This window comes from Podarcis melisellensis (assembly GCF_964234715.1).
Source record: "Podarcis melisellensis genome assembly, chromosome: 2".
Taxonomy (NCBI): domain Eukaryota; kingdom Metazoa; phylum Chordata; class Lepidosauria; order Squamata; family Lacertidae; genus Podarcis; species Podarcis melisellensis.
Genome location: NC_138529.1, coordinates 47,060,747 through 47,085,301, shown reverse-complemented (window position 1 = coordinate 47,085,301; position 24,555 = coordinate 47,060,747). Strand labels below are relative to the sequence as shown.

Below are 24,555 nucleotides of genomic sequence, written 5' to 3'. Positions count from 1 at the left end.
ATAGATGAGGTTCCAAATGCAATGAAGGTCAAGGGCTTGCTAGAGGAATAAGATTCGAGTATGAAAAACTGGCATTCTGTTTCTGAATTGGCTGGCCGCTTGTTATAAGTCACTGCACAAATTGTTTTGCCCACTGCAACAGCTGTTTGTTCAGATGTACAGAAATGTGGTAGAAGCTTTGATTGCAGTCTTTTTAGTTAATAATGATTAAGTGCTTCTTTCATGGCCACATGTGATTTAGAAAAGTAATTTCAGGCAACCTCCTCATAAATCTGCATAAAGATTGAACCATTTTCAGAAGCAGTGCTTCGTGTGTGTTGTAAACATGCGGTCAATACAGTGGTACCTCTGGATGCAAACGGGATCTGTTCCGGAGCCCCGTTCGCAACCTGAGTAGAGCCCGCGACTGTGCGGGTCGTGATTCGCCGCTTCCACGCATGCATGTGACGTCATTTTGAGCGCATGCGCAAGCGGTGAAACCTGGAAGTAATGCACTCCGTTACTTCCAGGTTGTCACAAAGTGCAACCTGAAAATACTTAACCTGAAGCTACTTCAACCCAAGGTATGACTGTAGTTTTATAGCATTGGTGGTGGTGGAGGAATGCCTAAAATGAAGGGTGGATTTAAGTGTTGCACTATAGCATTTCTGCTTGCCAGATGGAACAATCTGTACTCTCCTCCCCCTGTGCACTGTTCTGTGGGTTCCCCAGAGAGGTTTTGGGGGAGACATGGGGTGGAAAGCACTTTGCTGGAAAGCAGTTAGCTCAACCTGGCCCAATAGTCGGGAAGAGAAATCGTTTAAGACTTTAGTTTTTTTTAACAGGCTGTTTCATTTATTGGCAGGGGCCGCACAACTGAATGGTACAACAGGGCTTTTGGTCACATGTGTGCTGCAGAACTGGTAAGGATTAGAGAGTCCTTTAAAACTTCATCATACTGAGAGCAAGCCAAAGATGACATGGTGCTTTTGGAAGTTAAATCAAATGTGTGGTGCCCAAAGCTGAAGTTTACCAGACTTCATTATCGTATTTGAAGCAATCTAGAACTGTTAAGACATTTTTATGCATTTTATAATTTTACTGCTTTTTTATTAAAAAATTCTACTGAGAAAATTAAATTGTTCAATATCACCTATCAAAATAAGTTATTGAAAAATGAACATCTTGATGTTCTAATAATGTGTAAATGTGAGATTTTATTTCCCCCCAGATGCTTTATAAACTAAATGTGAGAACAAATGTGTAATACTTTAGCAATGCTATCTGAGTAAAGAGAACTCCGCGCCTGTGATGTCTTTTTCTGTTCTTAGCATTCTAAACTATTAGGAATATAATGATCATATAGGAAGCTATGCTGTATTTATTGGTTACAGATATTTGTACTTTTTACAGTGAAGAAACAATAAGAAAAAGGGCTTCTTTTTTCAGTGGAACTGTGAGTTCCAGCACCTCTGAGCTGCACCCCAGAAGTGGGTGGGGGTGAGAAACTTGACCTGCACCTTTTATGGGCTCCAGAAAATTGCAGGAGGCCTTTGCGGAGGGTCTTCAGCCTAACAGCTGGCATGGGGAAGCCACTTGTGTGAGGTGGGGGCCTTGTTAAACTGCTCCACTGAGGTGCAGGCAGCTGCACCCCTCAGCGGAACAGTTTAAAGAAGGCGCTCACCTGCACCTCAGCTGCCTCTTGCTCCTGGGAGGAAGAGGTGGCCTGCCTGTCGCCTGTGTGAAAGCAGTTGAGGCAGCCCCGCCAACAGAGCAGCCTCTGGCTTGTGAAGAGACATATTTTGAACTTCAACTTGCAGTACACCGCTGTTTTGGAAATGGAAAAAAGGGTTGTGGGGGTGGGAGGGAAAAGATAATATATTGATACTACTGGTACTTCCAGAATATATATGATACTTTTAAGTCTGTACATTCATTGCATTTCCTAAAATACTGTAATTTAGTGTCAATTGTGTTTATAAGCTAAGACAATATACCTTTAATAAAAAGGTTAAGCACTCAATGACTGCTTTGTTCACTAAGGGATATTAACCATTGTGACATTTGTGGACTACAGCAGTGGAAGAAATCACATTACATCCTGCTTCTTGTGGCTCTAGACTTTGCAGGCAAGCACAAAATGATCGTTTGTTTTACCAAAAACTGGCATAACACCTGTATACACAGTGAGATCTAAGCAGTTCCAATAAATACTGCCCTACAACATGGAGTAGAGACAATGAAACTTAAACATTTTTATTTTTCAAATAGGCCATAATAGTCAACTAAATAGTTCATTTTTGTGTGTAGAAAAGTTATCTGAAAAGTCAACATAGTTACATTTTCTGCACTGGTTTGATTCCCAAGATGTCAAAACCTTTTGCCATAACAGCAGCTGTTGCTTCGCACAAGAGCATTCGCCACATGTTCACTTTCACTATTTTGCCTACACAAGAGACACAAAAAAACAAGTGAGATATGTTGCTATCCAGATTACTAGTCAGCAGAGCCAGCTGTCTCTCTCTCTGGTCCCTTTCTGTACAATAGTACTCCACAGTACTCTGCTACATCCCAAGGGGGCACGGTGGAAGCCCACTGCTTCGAAACAGTCCAATCACACCCCAGACTTGCAAATTAGCATGGGGGCTGCACTCACACTCCAGAGCCCAGTGGAGAGGGGAAGCAATGCTGCTCTAGGACTGGTATGAAGGCTTCACCCAGCAGCACTTCCCTCAGCCACCATACCACAGAGGGACCAAGTGGGCAGGCAGCTTTTTAAAACTGCTCTGCTGAGGGACACACAGCCACCCGCAGAGCAATTTAACAAAGCCCCCACTCTGGCTCATGCAAGGAGGGCACTTGATCAGCTGAGAAGCAGGCTTTCTTAAACCCACCAACTTCCTAAACAGCAGCAGCCTCCCCTTTTGTGGAGGGGAAACCTGGTTGCGCCCCCCCCAAAAAATGTGCCTGGGATCACCCACCCACCAGCTCTGCCACTGTGCTGCTCAATTAAGAAAATGATACCACTGCCCCATGCCTTGGGAATTTGAATCAATGGACCACTTAGTTCCAAAAGGGGGAAAGAGTAGTTTCCTCTAAAATGTTTTATTCTACTCATAGAAAAACTCCCTGAATAACCTTTACTCTTTCTCAAAATTCAAGTTAAGCTGCCCCTCTGCCACAACACATACATAAAGTAGATGTTTCTACCCTTTAAGTTTACAAAGAACATTGAAGCTATATGACTGGGTACCTCCCCTTACATCCATTATTCTCTCTGGCCCCCTGCACCCCTCTATACTTGTCCATTCTCACCTTTAAAATGAACTTAACTCACCAGTTTGTCTGTCTTTTTCCACACAGTAGCAGTTGTCATAGAATTCAGTAAATGTAGTAGCCAGTTCATAGAGGTAGTCACAAAGGGTGTGCAGTAAAAGATCATCTAAAATCTTTTGCAAAATCTCAGGGAACCTCAAAATGCATTTGCCTAGTTTCCATTCCTTCTCATGGTCCAATATTATCTCCGTTTGTGTAGCTGCCTTCTGCAGTGTCTCGTCTCCAATATTGGCCAGCCTTGCTATAGATCTGCCACAAAAACAAGTCTCATATTAGATCCGATAGGAATGCAGCTGAGTCGATCTTCCAACATTGAAGTTGGAAATGCAGCAGTATCAGCTTGTAATTGTCCAATACATGTATTTAAACCTCACAAAGTCTTAAATTTAGAAGCTAGGAATTTCTTTACCTGATTCGCGTGAAGGCATAAAGCAAATAAGCAGCAGTATTTCCTCTGTCGTCAAGCATTTTGTCAAAAGAGAAGATATAATCATTTATTCTATTATGGGAAAGATCTGCATACTTAATGCATCCAAAGGCAACTGAGGTCTGGGCTGCCTTAAGTTCTTCAGGAGTAAGAACCTGTGAGAGAAATAAAACATATTATGACAAGGCTGCACCACAAAACCAGGGGACAGAACTGGGGAAACCTAAACTGAACAGCAACTGAAGTGAACCCAAGGCAAACATATTCTGAACAGCTGAAATCATTTGGGCAGAAGCTTGATACATTCACATAGTATGAGACCAGCCATGGAAGTGGTAGCAATTACACAGCCCCTGGCAAGGTGACCAGGGCTTTGTAGAGCTTTGGGACAATTTTACTCTGAGCAAATGAAGCTGATGCCCCATGCAGAAGCCACACACAAGCTGATCTACTAACCTGTCATTTTATCCTCTGCTGCCATCTACTGGAATGCAAATAAGATTTACTTTGTAGACCAGACAAAAAGTTCAAGCAACAGAGTTTGGGGGCGGGCAGGGCTTTTATTTTCATGTTTCAAATTCAATATTCTTAAAAAGTGAAGCTTGAAAAAGTCCAAGGCAGATATAGAGAACTTGTGGCCCTTGTGGTTAAGACTGTAGCGCACTCTAATATTTCTAAACATTGGCCACAGCTCCTAAAGCTGATGGGAACTGTAATTCAATCACAAATTGAAGGCCACAGACTGCCCACCCCTGGTCAAGACCTCATGTTATCTACCTAATCCTCTGGAAGATTCCCCTGGGAAACTCTCAAATAAGCATAATGTAATAGCCAACCATGTTTTGTACACTGGTTCTGATGAGCAGAGGTACACATGCCCTCCTACAGGTGGTTCCACTTTTACCTATTATGGTAATTGACCTATTCCCCCCAAATTATATTTGGTGTTTTGCAGCACAATTGTGAATGCTGCAAGTTAGACAAATAACATGGATTCATTACTTTAACCTATTTCCATGAGAAAAATCCAAAGCTAACCTAATTCAAAAAGAAATTATCAAGATCAGACCCCATCTTCCTCCTCTTTGCTTTTAAGTAACAACACTGGCACTGTGAAATAAAATGTCATATCCATGTGAATGGAAAGTTCTGCACAAGCACACTAGTTTTGCTAGTCCGCTGAATTACTTCTCATTTATCCTGTAATCCTAACAGTATCCAGACATCCACAGAAGACAGTGTCTGCAGTCAATACCACTGAAAACAAATCTTTCTGCTCATTTTCCCACAGACTTACTTTTCATATACATTTTCAAATGTGCTTGGGTGCACATGCTTTTGGGGCTCTGCATAGTTAAGTACAGAATATATCACATGATTTTGTAGGAATGAGAATGAACACCAACTGTCTATGCTACCATATTTCACTTTGGAGACATTTGAACAGCTTTCTCCTAACACTAAGCAGTGAGGTCAACTCCCAGACACAGTCAGGGAAAAGTACTATTGGCAACACAGCAAATTCATTGCCATCATATGATGAGGCTAGACAAATATGTGGACAGACTAACAGAACAATCATAGCTTTAGAAAGCTGGCGTAACATGCCTATTCCAAACTTCCCCAGAAGAATTTCACTTACACTATCCTTTTTGCTGACTAAATTGCACTGGATTGCTAAGTCACATGATCCAATTGAGTAATTATCTCCTTGTTCTGCCCTACTGTCTTAAATTCTGCCAGATGAGCTCGGGTGAAGGACTTAAGCTGGCATAACTGGGAAAGGACAAGATCTGCTGAACTCTTAACCCCGGCAGATCTTGGGTTTGGTTTGTGCTACAAGCCAGCAACATGCTCCCTTACAAGAACCATATACAGTGGTACCTCGCAAGACGAAATTAATTCGTTCCGCGAGTTTTTTGTCTTGTGAAGCACGGTTTCCCATAGGAATGCATTGAAAATCAATCAATGCGTTCCTATGGAAACCGCCTTCAGACCAGGCCTCTTCTGAAGGCTGGGGGGGGGAGAAGGGCTTTTCTTCCCACCGCCAGCCTTCAGAAGGCTGTTCTGAAGGCTGGCGGTGGGAAGAAAAGCCCTTCTCCCCACCTCCCGCCCCGCAAGCTCTGGGGACAGGAGGGCTTTGCTGCCGACCGCCAGCATTTTAAAAGCCCCCGGGACAGCGGAGAAAGTCTTTGCTCCCCCCGCCTGCCTTCAAAAGCCTTCAGGATAGCGGAGAAACGCGCTGTGCTTCTCCGCTATCCCGGGAAGGCAGGCGGGGGGGAGCAAAGACTTTTGCCCCCCGCCGGCCTTCAGAAGAGGTCCAGGACCTCTTCTGAAGGCCGGTGGAGGGCGAAAGTCTTTGCTCCCAACCGCCAGCATTTTAAAAGAGGTCCCCAGAGATTTCCCTATGGGCTTTCTTCTTGCGAAGCAAGCCCATAGGGAAATTCGTCTGGTGAAGCACCTCGAAAAACGGAAAACTCTTTCTTCTTGAGAGTTTTCCGTCTTGCGAGGCATTCGTCTTGCGAGGTACCACTGTAGGTAAAAGTAAAGGGACCTCTGACCATTAGGTCCAGTCATGGCTGACTCTGGGGTTGCAGGGCTCATCTCGCTTTCTTGGCCGAGGGAGCCGGCGTACAGCTTCCGGGTCATGTGGCCAGCATGACTAAGCCACTTCTGGCAAACCAGAGCAGCGCACGGAAACACCGTTTACCTTCCCGCCAGAGCGGTTGCTATTTATCTACTTGCACTTTGACGTCCTTTCAAACTGCTAGGTTGGCAGGAGCAGGGACCGAGCAACGGGAGCTCACCCTGTCGCGGGGATTCGAACCGCCGACCTTCTGATGATCAGCAAGTACTAGGCTCTGTGGTTTAACCCACAGCGCCACCCGCGTCCCTACAAGAACCAGATAGTAGAAGAAAAGTCTACTTTCTTGACACTGGAAAAAGGAAGCCCATTGTTACCTTATCTCTTTCCTTTTCCTTCAGTTTGTCCATTGAACGCTTAAGTCCCTCTTGAAGAAGGTCAATCAGCCGTACTGTATCTCCAGAACGGGTTTTAAATTTTTTTCTGGCAACAAAAGATGGAAATTGTGGCTTTTCAAAGTAGACAACTCATTTTCAAGTAGAAAGTTTCACTCCAGATGAAAACAGTCAAACAGTGAAATTATTGCTGGTCTTTTCACCAACATAGATACATTATCCCAGACACACACCTTGTTGCATGAAAGATACAATAAATATTTTGTTTCAGCTCAAGCACTCCATCACTGAACTACATAATTTTAAATTTGTGGCCACACTCATACCACTACAATTCAGCAGAATTATAATCCAACTAATATAGAGATACAGAATGTATTTAGATAAGGAAAAAGAGAGAGGAAAGATCACCACAGCCCCAGGAAGGAATGGGGACAGTCAGTTATAAAAAGGGGAAGGCAGAAGTAGCAAGTGTTCCCAAAGCAAAACAGTGCACTGCTACCTGCTCTCGAGTACTACCTAACTTGTGATTGCTGCCAAAACAGATAATAATACCCATAAAAAGTACATAATGTGTAATGGGCAGATATAGTTGCACAAATTTCCAATTTCCAGCACAGACAGCAGAATCCTGACATGCATATCAAGAAAGAGATTGCACAGCTGTTCTTTCATTATAATCATTACGAACAAGGGAACAGATGTAAACCAATATATGATATTGTAACATAACAGTGAAGCTTCCGAATGTACAACACAGAAGCATGAATATTTGCAATGGGCCACTAGGTTGCCATGAGGATGCAGTGCCATACACTGAACGAGAAAAGTGCAAAATGAAGGTCACACTGGAATAGTAATGGCTATTCTCTAAATGTGAAGTGTGCCGACAAATAAGAAAAACTCGACAAACTAATTTGGTAGATGATTTCAATCTCAAAAGACAGAAAAAGAGTTAGGCCCAGAGAGGCACTCATAATGAAAGGTTTGGGAACCAGTAATGCAACAGATGAGTCCAGTTATTCAATAGCACAAAACATCATCCTGTTAAGTCCTATAGTAAAATTTCTGATTTCAGGAACACATCTGCTATTATCTACAAGTTATCTACATGTTGACTAGAAGTGAACAACCAATACAATGCATTACATTATTCCTACATGATTATGTTAGCATTGAGACCCACATTCACTGAAGGATTTATCTATTCTTAACATTGCATTTTTCAATAACTATAGCAATGCACAACAATCAGAATCTACAAGAGCTACAAGGGTTGCCAAAGTCTGTGTACAGAATCTAAAGAGGCACACTTTCTACCATAACTACCATGTTCCTTGCACACACACCCAGAAGACACTTTAGGTGGGAAATGCTCTGGAATCGTTTCTGAAGCAGCACAAGGAGCTGCAGCTGGAAGGCGGGAAGCCTGGAATTTCTAATGTGCAGCCTATGGGGTGCTCGTACATAAACACAAGGATAGAAGATTTGAAGAACAAAGCCAATGCACATAAGGAGTTCCTTGGTGATCACATGACACATCTTCAACAGAAAGGAATCTTGAGCTTTCCAGTCTGTGAATACCAACACAATTCAGTCTACTGTATACTGAAGAAATTATCTGCAAACTTACTTGTCTTCTCCCAACACCACTCCAAAAGCAGCATGAGTCACTCTGGTCACTTTGGGATCATACCAGCCGATCATCTGACCCGCTGCAAATATGGTTTGTAAGTGCACAGCCTGCAAAGCAACACGTCATTAAAACAACTAATGGTAAAGCACCAGCACTAACATAATAATAGAAATGCCAAACTGGAAGGGACACTCAGGGTCATCGAGCCCAGCCCCCTGTAATGAAGAAACCATAACTAAAGAGTCCCTGGCAGATGACATTCCAATCTCTACATGTGTTAACTTTGCTACATTAAATGTGCACTCTGTAGCCGACCTCCTTTGTAATGTTTTCTTTTGAAATATTTAAGATAGTATTTTAGTTTCCGGTTAATTTTGTGACTCCAGATGCATACTTAGTCTTTGACTTTCTTCAGTAATATTGTATTCTGGATAGTGTCGCTTTTAATGTTTTAATGTGCTGTAAACTACTTTGAGTTTTTTTCTTTAAATAAATATATAAATACAGTGGTAACAACACCTTAAAAACACCTTGCAAGGTAGCCTATTCCACTTTTGAACAGCTGCTACTATCAGAAAGTTCCTCCTAATGTTTTATCAGGTTCTCTTTTCTTGTAATTTGAACCCCACTGGTTCAAGTGCTACCCTCTGGAGCAGCAGAAAACAAGCTGCTCCATCTACCATGTGACAGCTCTTCAGACATCTGAAGATAGCTACAATATAATCTCTTGGTCTTCACTTCTTCAAGCTAAACATACCCAAACTCTTAACCATTCCTCTTAAGGCTCCTGCTTTAAGACAAAGGAGAAGCAACTAGAAAGAGAAGAATACACTAGTGTGTAGTTTTAGTGTCACACCAACACTCAAAAAGCTAAAAACCTTTAAAAAAAGAACTACAAAATAAAGGTCAGTGAAACTCACCTGTCCACTATCTACCACATAAATTATATAATCAGCTTTTTCTTCAAACAGCCTCTGTTTCAATGCTGCCAAGTCTGAGGTGTCATATGTGAACCCCCCATCAGATTTCACAATTGTCAAGGGAACGGAAAACCCTGGAACAAATACAATCTTCCGACCATCATCCACTTGCACAAATCCTAAGAGTAGAAATAAATGAATGAGAAATAAGGTTTGGAAAGCAAGGTAGTTTTTACACAGTAATGTACAAATAAAAACCTTTCAATGAAGAACACTTAACAACCAACCTATTTTACCATGCTACAAAATGCCATGACAGGTATACAGAGTTAGAACCTACACATTATCCTGGGATGTGCTTTTTTCCATACCTACATTTGCCAAGATAACATAAATGTGGGTGCTGAGGGGAACCTGCTAGTGAGAACTGGCAGGAAGGATGAGTGTTTAAAAAGATTTTGCACCTCCCAGTTCTCTCCAGCAGAGCTCAACCACCTCTGGGTCATTTCCTCATAGCTGGTTTCAGAGGCTGGTTAAACAAAAGAAAACAGTAAACACAGCCTGGAGGGTGGTGGTAGTGAGGAGGGCAAGTAGTAGGCTTTAGGATCTCTCCTCCTGCTGAGAGGTTCTTTCCATAAGTGCTCCTGCTGCAGCATTTGCATGTAGTTCAGTGCTCGAACATTATCTTCCCAAATGCACAGTTCCATCTTTTGAATAACCTTTCGTTCCCACTTTGCAGCACTTCCATCTGGTCCCTGGGGCCTTCCACTCCTTAGCTTTCATGCTGGCTACAGAATGAGGGGCTTCCTTCCTTCCTAGCTAGTATGGAAACTGGGGGAGCTGAAGCCAGTGTTCATTCCTGATCTGGAAGCTTTAACCTTTTGCTGCCTCTTGAGGGCCTGCCTAATCTGGATCAGCCACCTCTAATTTGCATTTGGAAGAACTTCAACTTGCTTCAATGGGAGTTTTTTCCTTAAAGCTAACAGCAGCTGCAGGACCATTATCTACTTTTGGACTACAGAAGAAAGCAAAGTGTTAAAGCCTCTCTGCCTCAGGATCCCTAACCAGATCTAGAGCCCTGCCATTGGAGGAAATGAGAAGTTTTCTCCCAAGGCAAATTGTAGGGAAGAGAGTGTCTGTCTGTGTCTGTGTATGTGTGTGTGCGCGCGCATGCACAAGCAAGAATGGATTCATGGGATATGCTTGAATGGATGGGACTGTTTTACTGCCATGCGACCACCCTCCCCCAGCACACTCTCTCTAAAGGACTGTGGTTCTTGGGTGGTAGTGGTAAGGATTCCCCACTTCTTCTATAGTAAAATACAAGCTTATCAAAGAGCTTTAGAAACCCATTGTACTATGGTGAAAAATAGTCTTGAGGAATTTAATTCCCCATTCTGCAAATGGTTGAGTTACCTCCTTCTTCAAACTCCTTCACGATATCACTCATCTTATCTTGATAGTAAGATTCTCCTCTCTCTATTATGGTAACGTCCAAGCAATCGTAGATTTTTTGGAACTCTGACCAAGAAAGAGTGAAAAGAGGAATTTTGAGCCCTTTCATTTACTTCATATAATGCATCATCAACATCATAGTAAAATAAGGAAATTGAGGTACTAGCTTTAGACCAGCCCTGCTAGGTCATGTTTGTTCACTACTACTAAAATGCTGTGGGTTAAACCACAGAGCCTAGTACTTGCTGATCAGAAGGTTGGCAGTTCAAATCCCCGCGACGGGGGTGAGTTCCTGTTGCTCGGTCCCTGCTCCTGCCAACCTAGCAGTTCGAAAGCATGTCAAAGTGCAAGCAGATAAATAGGTACCGCTGTGGCGGGAAGATAAACGGCATTTCCGTGCGCTGCTCTGGTTCGCCAGAAGCGGCTTAGCCATGCTGACCACATGACCTGGAAGCTGTACGCCGGCTCCCTCGGCCAAGAAAGCGAGATGAGCGCCGCAACCCCAGAGTCGGCCACGGCTGGACCTAATGGTCAGGGGTCCCTTTACTAAAATGCTGCTCTAAAGAATCATTCTGAACACATCTAAACTCTAACTTTACTTTTTGCATTGCCATTCAGCTACAACTTTTAAATTTGTTTTCCTTCACACCTATATATGTATGTGTGAACACACACATACACAGAAACACACGTGCACACACACACAGAAAAGCACCTGAGGTTCTCACTCCATGCATCTAGTTTAGAAAAGATTTTGTCAAAATAAAGGTGCCACAAGACTCTTTGTTGTGACTCCTGAAACTATCACCCTCAAATCCCAGTCTTTTTACAGGGCTTCAACAACACCACTAATAATAATCCTCATCATCCTCAACTGCCAAAAGTGGTCCACTTGAAAAAGAGGTGAATCCTTAAAAGATAGAGGTAGCATAATTCCTAGTCACCTTTCCGGGACACATCGCATATAAGTTTCCAAGCTTTAATGAAATCTGGATTTTTGCTCTGTAATAGCACCACACATCGGTATGCGTGCTTCTTAAACTCCTCTTCTGTGTCAAATCTTCTCTTAGATTCCTAGGTTAAGAAGAATACACAGACACCATGAAACAACATCCTCCACAGTATAATAAAACAAATCAAACCAAACAAAAGCACAGGTAATAAATAGTAAAGAGAAATACTTTTAATGGTTGAAACAGATCAAATAGACAATACTGAGTCACCTAATGCTTGCCATTAATATCCCAGGGGAGCATCCACCAACAGCAGCCTGAACTTCTCCATGTATTAGCACATATAAAATGTTGTGCAGTATCTGGAGAGGATTCCCCAAGTTTCCAATGAGAACTAACTGAAGAATTAGTCATCACCGAAGAGCCCTGCATCCCAGCAACTCTCATTTTATAAATTATCAAGATAAATTGATAATCAAGAATTATACTTAATGCTGTCAACAATTTGATCAAGAGCAGAATTTGATCCAATATTGTTGCCCTCTTACCCCCCTCTAGAAATAGGTGAAGAAAAGTATCAAATCCATGTGGATTTGCGCATACAGATCCTGGATTGGGCTTTTTAAGCCATCAGAAATGAGTATACAGAATCTGTTTGCATATTTATTTTACCCTTTTCAAAAAGGTGACTCAGCAATTAGTCCAATCTTTATATAAACTGCCTTTGTTTCAATAAGGAGGGTTATGATGCATGGAAGTTTCAAAAGATTAAAACATTTGCAATATTAGTTGACATCAAACTGTTCACCCAGTGGAACTACTTTCTCCTCTTCTATCTGCTGCAGTCTCCACAATCTGCTCTGGATGGCTGGGGGACCTTTCAGAGCAGACCTGGGAGAGCACAGAAGCTGCAAGGGGTGGGGGGATAGGAGAGGAAGGAGGTAGTGCTGTTACTTCAGCTTGTACAACATTTGATTTCACCCACTGTTTGTTACTAAACTTATTCCCATGATAAAGTCACTCCCTCATCCTAAGTCTCTGCACTGACTCACTTCAATCATTATGAAAGTCTTACAGCAAAATACATTTTTGTAGACGTTTACAAGCATAGATTGCAACCATAGTTCACACAGACTTCCTTCAAATTCCTCCAAGGAAATGGCTGCCGTTTGATTTTTTATTTTGTTAAGTGCTCTAAACCCTCCCTCAACCTTCACCAAGAGTACTTCTTTCTGGTCTGGCCAAGAGCAAAACCCTCAGGCAGGATGTATACATTTTCAAGTGCTATTAGTATCCTCTCATCCAGGGGTGGCTAACTTGTGGTTCTCCAGAGGTCATTGCACTACAGCCCCATCAGCAGCATGGCCAGGGGTAGGGCAACATCTGGAGGGCTACAAGTTACAACCCAGCTCTGAGCAATGTTAAGCAGCAGCAGCAGCAGCAGCAGCAGCAGCAACAACAACAACAACAACAACAACAACAACAACAACAACAACAACAACAACAACGGGAGGGGTAACCATATATCTGAAATAAAACATACCTTATAAAAAGCTTGGAGATCTCCAATGGGAGGAGAAACAGTCAGATAGTCTGGGAATTTATCTTGCAGATGAGCAATAAGCATGCCAAACTGGGTACCCCAATCTCCTAAATGGTTTAATCTAGACAGTAAAGATCACAAAACAAGTGAGACTGTAAGCAGAACTGAAATATCTTCTGAATAGAGCTGTGGATAAGATACAAGGCTTGTTCTGAAGTGCTCCTGTGAAGGAAATGGACTGCTAACAAAATATTTAAAAATCCTATATGTGGTTTGTTTGGGGATTATGGGCATAATTTATTGCGCAACTCATACACTATCCTTTCCAGAAAAACAAGTTGGAAGGTGATTTAATTTTCTAAATTAATTAGGCAAATTTGTTACAGTAAAGTTATATCTACTACAGGATAGAGACAGTTGTTTTCCCTTGAAGCTTTGAGACGTTTGTGGAGTGAAATGCAGAAGAAAGGTGACTCCAGGCTATAATTAGGAAGCAACTTGCATTGGCATTCAAATCAAGTTAGATCTCAATGTTGTGTAGCATGGTGTATGTCAAATGTCAAGGACTGTAGGTAAAGGGCAAGTTGGATGCATTTAAGCCAAAGGTGGGGAATTGGGGGGGGCAGATCTTTATCTGGCCCCACCCCGCAGACCAAATTTGACAGGTGGGTGGGACAACCCCTGTCAAAACCCCTTGTGCAGGGTTCCCAGATGCCTTGCAGCTACACCACAAGGGTTTGGCACGCTGAGAGGCTCTGAGAAAAGGGGGGGGAAGTGTTTCTGAAAGAGTTCTAGAAGGAAAAGTAAGGTTAATTAAAGGTGGATGTGTGCGGGGTTCAAAACATAGGGTTCTGCAGTGATTTTCATAAAGGAATAGCACTTCCATGGAACACAGCAACACTGCTGTATGGGTAATTACTGAGAATCCACATTGACAAAAGAAATGAAAGTGTGTGTCCATATACATTTTGAGCATTTGTGCAATTCTACCATGGCTGGACTTACCTTAGTACATCAAACCCCACAAACTCAAAGAGGCGGCACATGCTCTCCCCAATTATAGTTGATCTCAGGTGACCTACATGCATCTCTTTTGCAATATTAGGGGAGGAGAAGTCAATCACCACCTTTATGTAGGACAAGAAATGAAAAATATGCGCATTATAACAGTGCAAGGTATTTTTTCAAAGAAGCATCATTTATATATATCTGCAATTAGGAAATGCACATGAACACTGGCTGTTGTACACATTCACTGGTTATTGTGGGAAGCATGAAGAGAGAATTGTGCATATTATGCGTTCGTTAAACATAATCTCCTAATGATGTTGAATGACTTCCTGCACTGCGTACTGCATATGCACAGGGCCTAAGTGAGCCAAATATTTTGTTCACGCTGTTCAGTTATGGACACCTTCAGATACTATCCACACTGACAGGACAATGTATAAAATCCTGTTTACGGTGCTCATTTGTGCAAGTTCTACATGGCGGCTGGTGCTTACGCACACTGTGCACCCAACTGACCTGGCTCAAACATAACACTAAACCAAACCATGGCTTAGCATGAGTAGGGAAACATGCAGGCTTCTGGAGGGAAGATTACAACTGCTTCACTCCTCCCTTAATTCTGCTGCTCTCATGCTATCTGGGCCCTATCCAAACCCAGGCTTATGACTTGTCATGCTCCAGACAAACCATGAGCTGTAACCAAAGTTTGTTCTTGGTTTACAACTCATGATTTTTGAAGCAAAAACCCCAAATTTTGGCTTGGATGTAATGATATGTCAAACCATAGCTTAGTGCTGTGTAGCACAGCAACACCATCAGGAGAGGAGCATAGTTGCTGCAATTCTTTCTCCAGGAGCCTGCATGTGCATGCTTAGCATTATCTACAAACTGGGCCACTGACCCTTTCACAAGGTGTCAAAGGTGCTGAACAAACAAAAAACTAAAAGTTGATTCACAGAGCTTGTCCAAGAAATATTTTTTTTAAAAAAGTGAAAGGCGATTCAACTAAATATTACGACTAAGCAATGGGACTTTCTGCCTCTCCTGTAGCTGGTGTGCAGGGGAGAACATTCAATGAGAATCCTTGGCACTCTACAGAGCACAACTCAAAATGTCCCCTTTCACATTCGTCAAACATTAGAACACCAAAGACGTCCATTCACATAAAACACTTTAACGCTAACAAGACCGGGGGGGGGGGGGCGGGGGAGGTAAGGAATGGCTGCAAACAGCCACCTCAGACCTTAGGAGGAACTTCTCTGAGGGCTGCCAGAAGAAGGGCACAGAACATGCCATGTGGGGCTCTGGAACCCTGCTCTTGCGTGTTTGCAGACTGAGTGCACATTAAACAATTGAAATAGTTTATCTGAAAATGCACACTTTGCCTTGAACATTAAGCAGAATTACCTAAGACAAGACCTAGTTAACCATTTACTGTCATACCTTCTTCCTTTCACCAAGAGCAGGCAGCTGAACTCCATTCACCAGCATACTGCTTAGTTGTTTAGATACAAAATCCTTTTTCAAGTGCACATTAATGAAACCTTGAGAAAAACATAAAAAGTGAAAATGATTCCTGAGACTATATACATATTAAGGCCTTGATTTCCTTTGCACAGAGCACATATTTTGCTAAAAACACAGTATTGCAGGATTACCCATAACAGGGCAACTCATTTGCAGTGACAGGGAAAAAATCAATTTGATAATAATACAAGGACAAAGTGCCATTGGTTTTGATCAATAAATAACAGAAGCCAATTGTCCAGACAACACATGCTGTCCTGTAAGCAGCCTTGGTCAGCAATTAGTTTGCTAGGAGGACCACTTTCACTGAGGGGCGCTGGGTTTCAATACAAGTTTCTTCTTTATTTTGCAAGCACTCAGGTAATGTATGTCATTAAGTAGAATGATAATATTTATACAAGGAAGATTATTTTAATTTCTTTCCAAAACTTCTTCATTTAAATTGCTGCTAACCTCTCTGAAAGAACCACATTCATTTTTAACTGCAGAGCTAAATAAAATGCTTCCCAACTGCCACAAATACCAAGCTGAAACTCACAGAGAATTATCACATGGTGCAACCTTCCTAAGAAATTCCCAACTGAGTACAGTCGTACCTCGGCTCCCAAACGCCTTGGGAACTGAACATTCCGGCTCCCAAATGATCAAAATCTGGAAATGAGTGTTCCGGTTTTCGAAGGTTCTTTTGAAAGCCGGACGCTTGATGGGGCTTCCACAGCTTCCGATTGGCCGCAGGAGCTTCCTGCAGCCAATCAGAGGCTGCACTTTGGTTTTCAAACATTTCGGAAGTTGAATGGACTTCTGGAACGGATTCTGTTTGACTTCCAAGGTATGACTGTACTCCTCTGCCTTAAAAGCTGTCTGCCTATGGAAGCCAGAATGTCACAGAGGTACACGTCAGAATTCCTGGTAGGGTGAATAGGCATCAAGCTTAGGGAGATGATTCCCCTTGTCCTTCTAAAGTTCATCTCTAAAGGACTCAGAATTCTACTGAGTCATTTCATCATAATACTTCATAACATTAGATTTAGATGTCCCAGAAAAGTAAAAACAGAGTAACTGTACCAGGACCGGCGATTTCAATCTTTGCTATGCATTCATTGTCAGGAATGTTTCTGGCAATCTTATCAGCTATTTCTCTCGGGCTCACTTTTTGCTCCTTGGTCTTGAGCAGTATCTGAAAGACACAGCAAGAGGTCTCAGCGCAATCCCTGACTGAGGAGAACACAGAGAACCTGAGGCAAAGCTCTACAAGCTCATATCATTTGAGCAGCTGTGATAAAAATGGAATTCCCTTTTCACAGGAATCTGTCAAGAAACCAGCCTGCCTGGAAAATCCCACCGGGTAAATATAGCAGAGGCAATCACAAACTGAATAAATACCCTAGGACCCTACTGTTATTCAAGCATATGTGTGGTCCTTTGTTGCCATTTCCTGTCAAAGGAAATGAGAGCAGCAGACAGTTGCCAATTCCACATCTGCCACATGTAAGCCAGAGCAATTCAAATGATTCTTCTGAGTATGCATCTTTTGAGATGCATAACTCATTACAGATGACTTTTACACTGGCCTTTCCCAACCTGGAGTCCTACAGATTTTGGCTGGGCTGGTGGGAGTTGCATTCCAAAACATCCTAGAGGGCACCAGACTGCAAAAGCTGTTCTACACATTCAAAAGGGAGGAACCCACTGATCTTTATGAAAGGAATTGGTATTGGAGAAGGACAACAACCAGATGGTCTCCCACGGCAAAATATGGGTGATTCTAGGTTTCCTTTCTAATAAGTAGTCTTTCTATGGCAAGTACTCTCTCTCCGATGTATTGCTCGGCTTCAGAAAGCAATCCTCAAAAAACGACAAGAGCGTACGTGCCAGGCGACAGTCTCTCCATGTGCCCTGCCAATGTGGAAAGCTGTCACAAATGTGTTTTGTCTTTGTACATGCTCATTAGCATATTGTGCTTGCACTCTCAGCTGGAGGGGCTAGGCGGCTATTAGTTTTAGAGATATATTGCTTGCTTTCTCCTTTGCTTTCCCTCCCTCCCTCCCTCCTGCCTGCATACATACACAGCTCTCTCCCTTCACCTTTTAGAATTCTGCTTCCACATGTTTGCTGTTTTGTCAAGTGAGTGTTCTGAAAAATGTTGCACGATACATCAAGAAACTGCTCTTTCACGTGGAGCAGGAGCTAAAGATAAAAGCAGGAGTTTCCAAATGGCTGGTGTCCAGAATGATTGATACAGAACAAAAATTTCATTGCTTCACTTGGGATGAGAAATATTTTTTGATGGCTGGAAAGTGTGTGGAGGTGGGTGCATGGGTGTGTGGGAGATTCTTTTTTTTAAAAGGAACAAATACTATTTCAAAACAAATTTAGTGTCTGGGAAATGGCCGGGGGGGTTTGTTTACGGAAATCAGTTTCAATGAAAGTAACGATCAGCCAAGCAAACATCTAGCACTTGCAAAACTGCACAAAGTAAGCAGCGACATGTATTGGGTGTCAACACTGGCTGAGAGAGAGCTCAAAAAGTGCATCAGGGTGGAGACATTCCATAAAGCAACTTGTGTCCATGCCGATCTCTGGAGGGGCTGTTAAAAGTTGTGGGGAGGGAGGGGAGGCCTTATGATATCAAGGAATACAAACAATACAGACATTGAGAAACCTGCACCAGACAAGACTCCTAACAGTGACTTAATTGGGGTAAAGCAGCGGTCAAAAATATTTTAAAAAGGCACTGCAAGCTTCTGTTGGGCTGGCTGACACCCAAGGGCATATGCTAATGAGCTCTATGAAGAAGAGAACACACATTTGTGGAGCTGTTTCTCCAAAAGAAGTTCATGCCGAGAGGCTGCTGGCTGGCACGTAACAGTATTGTTTGGAAAGAGATCTCTGCCAGGCCAATTTGCTTAGTAACTTTACCATCCTCCAAGGGATGTGACAAGAAGTCCAACTTCCACTGCAAACTTACATTGATTTTTAAATCAAAGGGGGAAACTATACTGGTAAGGATTTTAGAGGTGGTTTTTTTTTTTAAAAAAGGTAGCTGTTCTGTACTTCAGGATTTAGCTTACTGTTATTTTATTTGTTTATATGGAAATACAGGTCTTGACATTCTAGCATGTACATTATTCAGGACAGTTTACAAAAATGAAAATCACTGCTTCATATTAATACAAATGAGTAAGATTCTAGAAAGTGTTAAGCCAAAATTAAACCATTTTTTTAAAAAACAAAACATGTATTTTTTCCCTAAGCCAAAATGGGGAGGGGAATAAGTTAGTATGACCAGCAGCAATGATGCAAGCTGTAGTCCAGGAGGGCCCCACATTCGCCACCCCTGCTCCAGAGGCAGAATTATATTGGCTTTTCCATAATTGATATGTAATCCTCCCAAGGTTGAGCCAACGCTGCAGCTCTGCTTGAATAATGGATCTTCCTGTCACGTTCCCTCCAGCCTGTTCTCAAGATCAGCTCCCAAAGATGGGGGGACCCTCTGGAGCAGATTTTTTGGGGTACACGGATGAATGGAAATCCTGTTGCACCAGCAGAACCCCATTGGTGCAACACTGAAAACCCACAGTTTTTATGATGTTTCATGTTTGCATGTGACTAGATTCTCTTCATTTTAAATGCTTTAAGACTTGTCTGCTGTGTACTGTGTTCATTCAAATGTGGCAATGTAAACAATAGAAGAGTGCAGGAAAAGATTCCTCAATTGTAGACTAGATTTCTGTGAGAAATAGAGAAGCTGATATAGAGTGGTTGGTTTTCGCTGTTCCACTCAAACTACAACATTAACACAAAGCTGAGCAATGTATATTTTCAGCAGGGTGGGTTTGTGCTGTTTGGATACAGCACTGGAGAACAACAACAAATTCTCACATTATGAATTACCTGGGTTATGCTCATAGCACTGTTGCACTGATAGTCGCCAAACTTGGACTGCTGACTTGGTGTAACCAACAGTGGAGGATTTTCTAGATCTGGATACGCAGCTTTAATAGCCACCCCAAAAATGTCTTGAAGGCGACTATTGATGTTAATCATGCTTTTTGATGGCTTGCTTCTACTCCTTTCTTCCTGAAGGCTCTAAATGAAAACACAAATCTAATTATCCATCCATCAGATTGAGGAGCCCATTGGAACAGTGCATCTCAATTCAAGGACCCTAAACATAGCACATGATTAAAATGAATTGTGTGTGTAAACACAAACACACATAAATCCTAATCTGCTTTCTACAGAAACACAAGTTCTTCCAGCTGACAGGCAAAGGAAAGCTTTGCACTGCTTACAAAACGTATCAGACTTCAGGTGAACCAAGATTAACAAACCCTGATGGCTGTGTCAGGTTCCATCTATTTTTACCTAGAATAAAGGGAGGCACGCTCTCTTTATGTGCTCAGAGTACAACGATAAAATAGCTGCACACACAGAAATGATTTGTAAATAAAATACCCTGCTAAAGAGAATGAAGATTGTCACAGCTTCAAAAGCCTGCTGTGTGAGAAAGCAGCAAGCATAAGGTTTTCATGTTCAAGAAATATTCTTGCAAATAGTCATTTGTTTACAAGTAGACTTGCTGGTGGTTTAAAGAAAACCTGCTACTTTAAAAAGCAGGTTGCAACTCTCTTTTTCACTGAGCAGAATTGATAGATTTGGGGAGGGGAGAATGTTCCTTGACTACTCCCAGATAGATGTACGCAAAAGTATTTGGGAGGATTGCCTTGTTAAACGAAGCAGCAATTTTCTTGCATCCTCTCAAAGCACCAAAAGTACAGCCCTAATTGACAGCACCAGAGACTCTACCAGGATGAAGTGCAGCCTCTCACTCTTAGAATCAAAAAATTGTAGAGCTGGAAGGGATCCTGAGGATCATGTAGTCCAACCATAGCTGTCAACTTTTCCCTTTTCTTGTGAGCAATCCTATTCGGAATAAGGGAATTTCCCTTAAAAAAGGGAAAATGTTGGCAGCTATGAGTCCAACTCCCTGCAATGCAGAAATATGCAGCTGTCCCATATGGAGACCGAAGCTGCAACCTTGGTATTATCAGCATCATGCTCTAGCCAACTGTCCTATCCAGGCATTCTTGTTCCTTGGATGTACGCAGGGGGAAACAGCTGGTGTAGTTGCACCCCAGGTCAAAGAACAAGAATACTGACAATTAGGGCTGGGCGATATATTGTTCGAAACAGGTCTGAAGTCCATATTGTGGTATCAGTTTCATAATTTTTGACGTGGCAGTGTGTGTGTGTTATGGGAAAATCACAATGTGAGGAAAACCGTGAAGCCAGCTAATGCCTCTGCATAGCTTCATCCTTATTTCAGACATTGTGATATATTGATATATCACAATGTTTAGCTAGTAATATATTGCAATGTTTAAAACCAGGTTATCACCCAGCCCTAGACAACATAATCAAACATAGAAGTGCATTTCTGTGTAATTAACTATTTTTGGTTCTTCATAACATTTTAAAAAGAACGTCTTAAGGGTCAACGTATCAGTAAAACAGAACAATACTGCACAAATTTCAAAAGCAGAATAATTTCAACAGTAAGGGGGGGAATCTCTCCTGCGTTAATCACATTTTCTCATTCTCTTCACAATGACAAATGATAATTTTGAGAATCACGACAGTCATAACCATTCGTTTACTTTTTGCACACTTCACACTATTCAGAAAGGGAACATACCTTTTGTAGAACATTTAAGCGATATTTAAGTTTTGCGTTCTCTTCCCGCAACCCTTCCAAATTTGGGGAAACTCCCAAACATCCATAGTTTTTCAAACGATCAACTTCTGCAGTCAGAAACTTGATTTCCTTTTCCTAGGATGCAAAATAGAACCAGTAGTATATAACCTGCTCTGTCTTACCCTATGGTAATATACGATAGGGATTGCATCAAAATTTAATCTTTAGTGTTTATTATCCATAATTAAACTAACTACACTGTTAAAAATTAGTAGAAACAAATTCACCAACCAATCCCTAAGAAAAGACTGGTGGAGCATAATGACATTAGCTTTTCATTAAAAATTTGATATTATAGGACTTTATCTAGCAACACGTACAGTAGACAAACATTGCTGATTGTGATATTCATATAATAACCATATCATCTAAGATTTCCATTAAATGTAGGCTTGTTCTGTGCAGTGCAAGCAGAACTGATTGAATGGAGCAAAGATAATCCATTATGAGTTTCACCACCACCTGAGTGAGTGATGAGAATTTATTGTTACCTATCAGTATGATTTTATTCAAAAGGTCCTACCATGCTTCCTCTTTTATGTGGAAAACTAAGAAACCAGAACTGAATGCAAAGTACCCCAACATCAGAGACAGTTTGCCTGCTTTGGCTGATTACTGAATATGTTTACCTTCACCCTTATCAAATCTGGATACAAATCAAAGGCAGCATCAAAAATATTTTGTCTATCACCCTAGGAATACAACTGCCTGAGAAATGAAAGTGCCACACAAAACTATGCCGTGGAAGAAACAGAAGCCATCAGTCCCTTTCTCTCAACAAACCTGCTCTGTTGTTTCCTTTTGCAGCCTAGACCTTCTAGGACCTCCCAATATATTGTATGTGTATACCGTAAATACTTTATCATATAAAGTTTATCCTGAGGGCTGAAGTAATGAAAATCAGAAAGAACAGTTTCCACTACTAAAATTATTATGAAGTGTAGCCCTCAAAATGCTGCAGGTTATCTACTCTTTCAGTTTGCCTCTCTCAAACACCTGGCAGAAATTATTTTAGAAGCACAAACAAAACAACATGCCCTACATTTCAAAAAAAGAACAAGTCTCCACATGGCTTACCCATCATGTTCCCCAGCTCAAAAACTAGTTCATGAACTATTTCATTAAATTGCTAACCACACCTAAACTTGTGACTGAAGTGTGTCTCATGTGGCAAAATTATAGTTATTAGAAATTTATTATGAAATAAAATTACTATTAGCAGATTCAGATTTATTTATTTAGCTAACTAAAAGTTAGGCTAGTAATGAGCAGCACCCTACTATAAATGAAATTTTCTCTAAGAAATGCCCACATATGCTAGAAATTAAATGTAACTATGTGCCTCTTTAGCTTTGGAATATGGTATAAAAAAGCACCGAAGGGTTTTTAAAAAAATCCATTCACCTTCTGCCAAGAGTTATTGCATGTATCCGGTTTACAAAGAGAATCGTTACATGACTTAGAATGATTACTTTCCAGATATTTTATTTTCTACAAGTACATTTACAAATTTACAGCGTCTCCATCCAACCGTGCCCAAGGCAATGGATATATTCCGGTTTTTTGAGATTCATTTTGGTTTAACAAGAACGTAGCAGTTACCTTCAATTATACTGCACTGTTGTGCGAAAATACAAATAACTGATCAATGGGCGAGGGCAGGGGAATTTTCTTGTTAATAATAAAAAAAAGGACGGGGCAGGGGCCCTTAGGAAACCTAGCTTTGCCAATTCCAACACAGGGGGGCTTCCCAACGTATGGCCCATGAGAGCTAATATGCACTTGCGACCTCTCTCTCTCTCGTTCTCTGCAGGGGCCCTGCCCAATTCAGACGTTGACCCGAGAGAAGCGTGCAGAGGGCGGGGAGGGGCAACTGAGCTGGCGAAAAGGGCAGGCGGGCAGCCCTGGTTAGAATCATTTCTGCTGGCGTCAAGGTTTCATCCAACGACCCTGCCCCCTAAGGAGCCAGGAAGAAGCGAGAACGCCTCACACGCCTTGCAGAGAGACCCGCTCACACCGAGGAGGGAAGAAGCGGGGTCTGCGCTGACGTAAGAGCCTCGAAAGGGAAAGAAGCGCCGCGCTGGCGGCAGAATAAGCAACGCCTCCCTCCGCCGCCGCCGCCCGGCCTCCTCCGAGCAGCCACGCGCTGCCGCCGCCGCCGCCGCCCCCTTTTGCCGCCGCCGCCCCGAGCCCCCCGCTCCTCTTCGCCTTCCAGCCGCGCCCCATAAAAGAGAAGGACGCACGCGCCTCTGACCTGCCGCTGAAGCCGCTCCGCGCATTGAGCCACCTGCACCTCCATCCTCGCGGGTCAGACAATAGGGAAACCAGGACCGGAAGCGGAACTCCTGTTCTCTATGGTGAGTTCCTGGCAAGAGCGGCAGCGGGAGAAAAAGCCCTCTTGCCTCCGTGCTGGTGCTCCGTGCTCTTGCGCCCCCTCTACCGGTCCCTTTGCGCGCTCCGCTCTTCCAAGGCAAAGGTGTCTTTTTTGTCCAGCCCCCCTGAGCGAAATCCGCGCAAAAGCCAAGCAGAGCGAGGAGAAAACGGCAAACTTCCCGCCCACAACGGACCAAATTTCCAAATGATTATTGTTTTTAGTTCAAGGGATCGTTCCTCCTCGCTAGCAAAAATCATAATAAAAAAGAGGTGTATAGCAGCGAGCCTCATCAATGCCAGCGGACCGGGAGAAGACGCCGGATAAACACACCGGCACTTGCTGGGGAACTGATTCGCACTATAAATGATTCCCACTATAAACAGATAGCATGGCAAGCGTGCTATATATATTGCTGGCTCAGATTAGTGTCTAAAGAAGCAGTGTAGTGTAGTGGTTATAGTGTGTTGGGACCTGGAATACCAGGCTTCAAACCCACAGCCCCCGTTTTTGTTAATGGTCACTAGTTCCTTTTCAAATTCGAGGACATAACTTCACTTCCAGGTCTATATTTTAAAGTGCCCCTTTATATGCAAAATATGCTGTGGTATAGCTTCATACAAACAAGCATTTTCCAATTAGCGACTCCATGAACTGCAA

General features: G+C 42.4%; 2 protein-coding genes across 4 annotated transcripts in view; one reads left to right on the top strand and one right to left on the bottom strand.

Moving 5' to 3' along the window:
• The window catches only part of LOC309363089 (rho GTPase-activating protein 7-like), a 95,371-nt gene extending 93,369 nt beyond the window's left edge, over positions 1-2,002 (top strand). For all 3 annotated transcript variants that reach the window (XM_081899121.1, XM_081899120.1, XM_081899122.1), the window contains exon 14: positions 845-2,002. In XM_081899121.1, coding sequence (XP_081755247.1) covers positions 845-941 — 97 coding nt within the window. In that variant the 3' untranslated portion in view covers positions 942-2,002. The remainder of the gene's footprint in view (positions 1-844) is intronic.
• A 208-nt stretch (positions 2,003-2,210) lies between these two features.
• Positions 2,211-24,071, bottom strand: RARS1 (arginyl-tRNA synthetase 1). The gene is made up of 15 exons (XM_081899146.1): positions 23,779-24,071; positions 21,465-21,599; positions 19,661-19,855; positions 16,832-16,943; positions 15,683-15,783; positions 14,234-14,355; positions 13,229-13,349; positions 11,677-11,806; positions 10,694-10,798; positions 9,278-9,456; positions 8,355-8,464; positions 6,704-6,809; positions 3,725-3,897; positions 3,317-3,564; positions 2,211-2,425 (listed from the first exon to the last, which is right to left on the bottom strand). The coding sequence occupies exons 1-15, from the start codon at positions 23,821-23,823 to the stop codon at positions 2,316-2,318; spliced, it is 1,992 nt and encodes a 663-aa protein (XP_081755272.1). The 5' UTR covers positions 23,824-24,071; the 3' UTR covers positions 2,211-2,315.
• Between the last annotated feature and the right edge of the window lie 484 nt (positions 24,072-24,555).

Bases quoted from the DNA above. Each gene is read 5' to 3' on its own strand.
- RARS1 (XM_081899146.1), bottom strand. From the start codon at position 23,823: ATGGAGGTGCAGGTGGCTCAATGCGCGGAGCGGCTTCAGCGGCAG. The intron at 19,856-21,464 runs GTATGTTCCCTT...GTTTTCATTTAG, and splicing joins GCTTAAATGTTCTACAAAAG to AGCCTTCAGGAAGAAAGGAG. The intron at 2,426-3,316 runs GTGAGTTAAGTT...TCTCTTGTGTAG, and splicing joins GGAAAAAGACAGACAAACTG to GCAAAATAGTGAAAGTGAAC.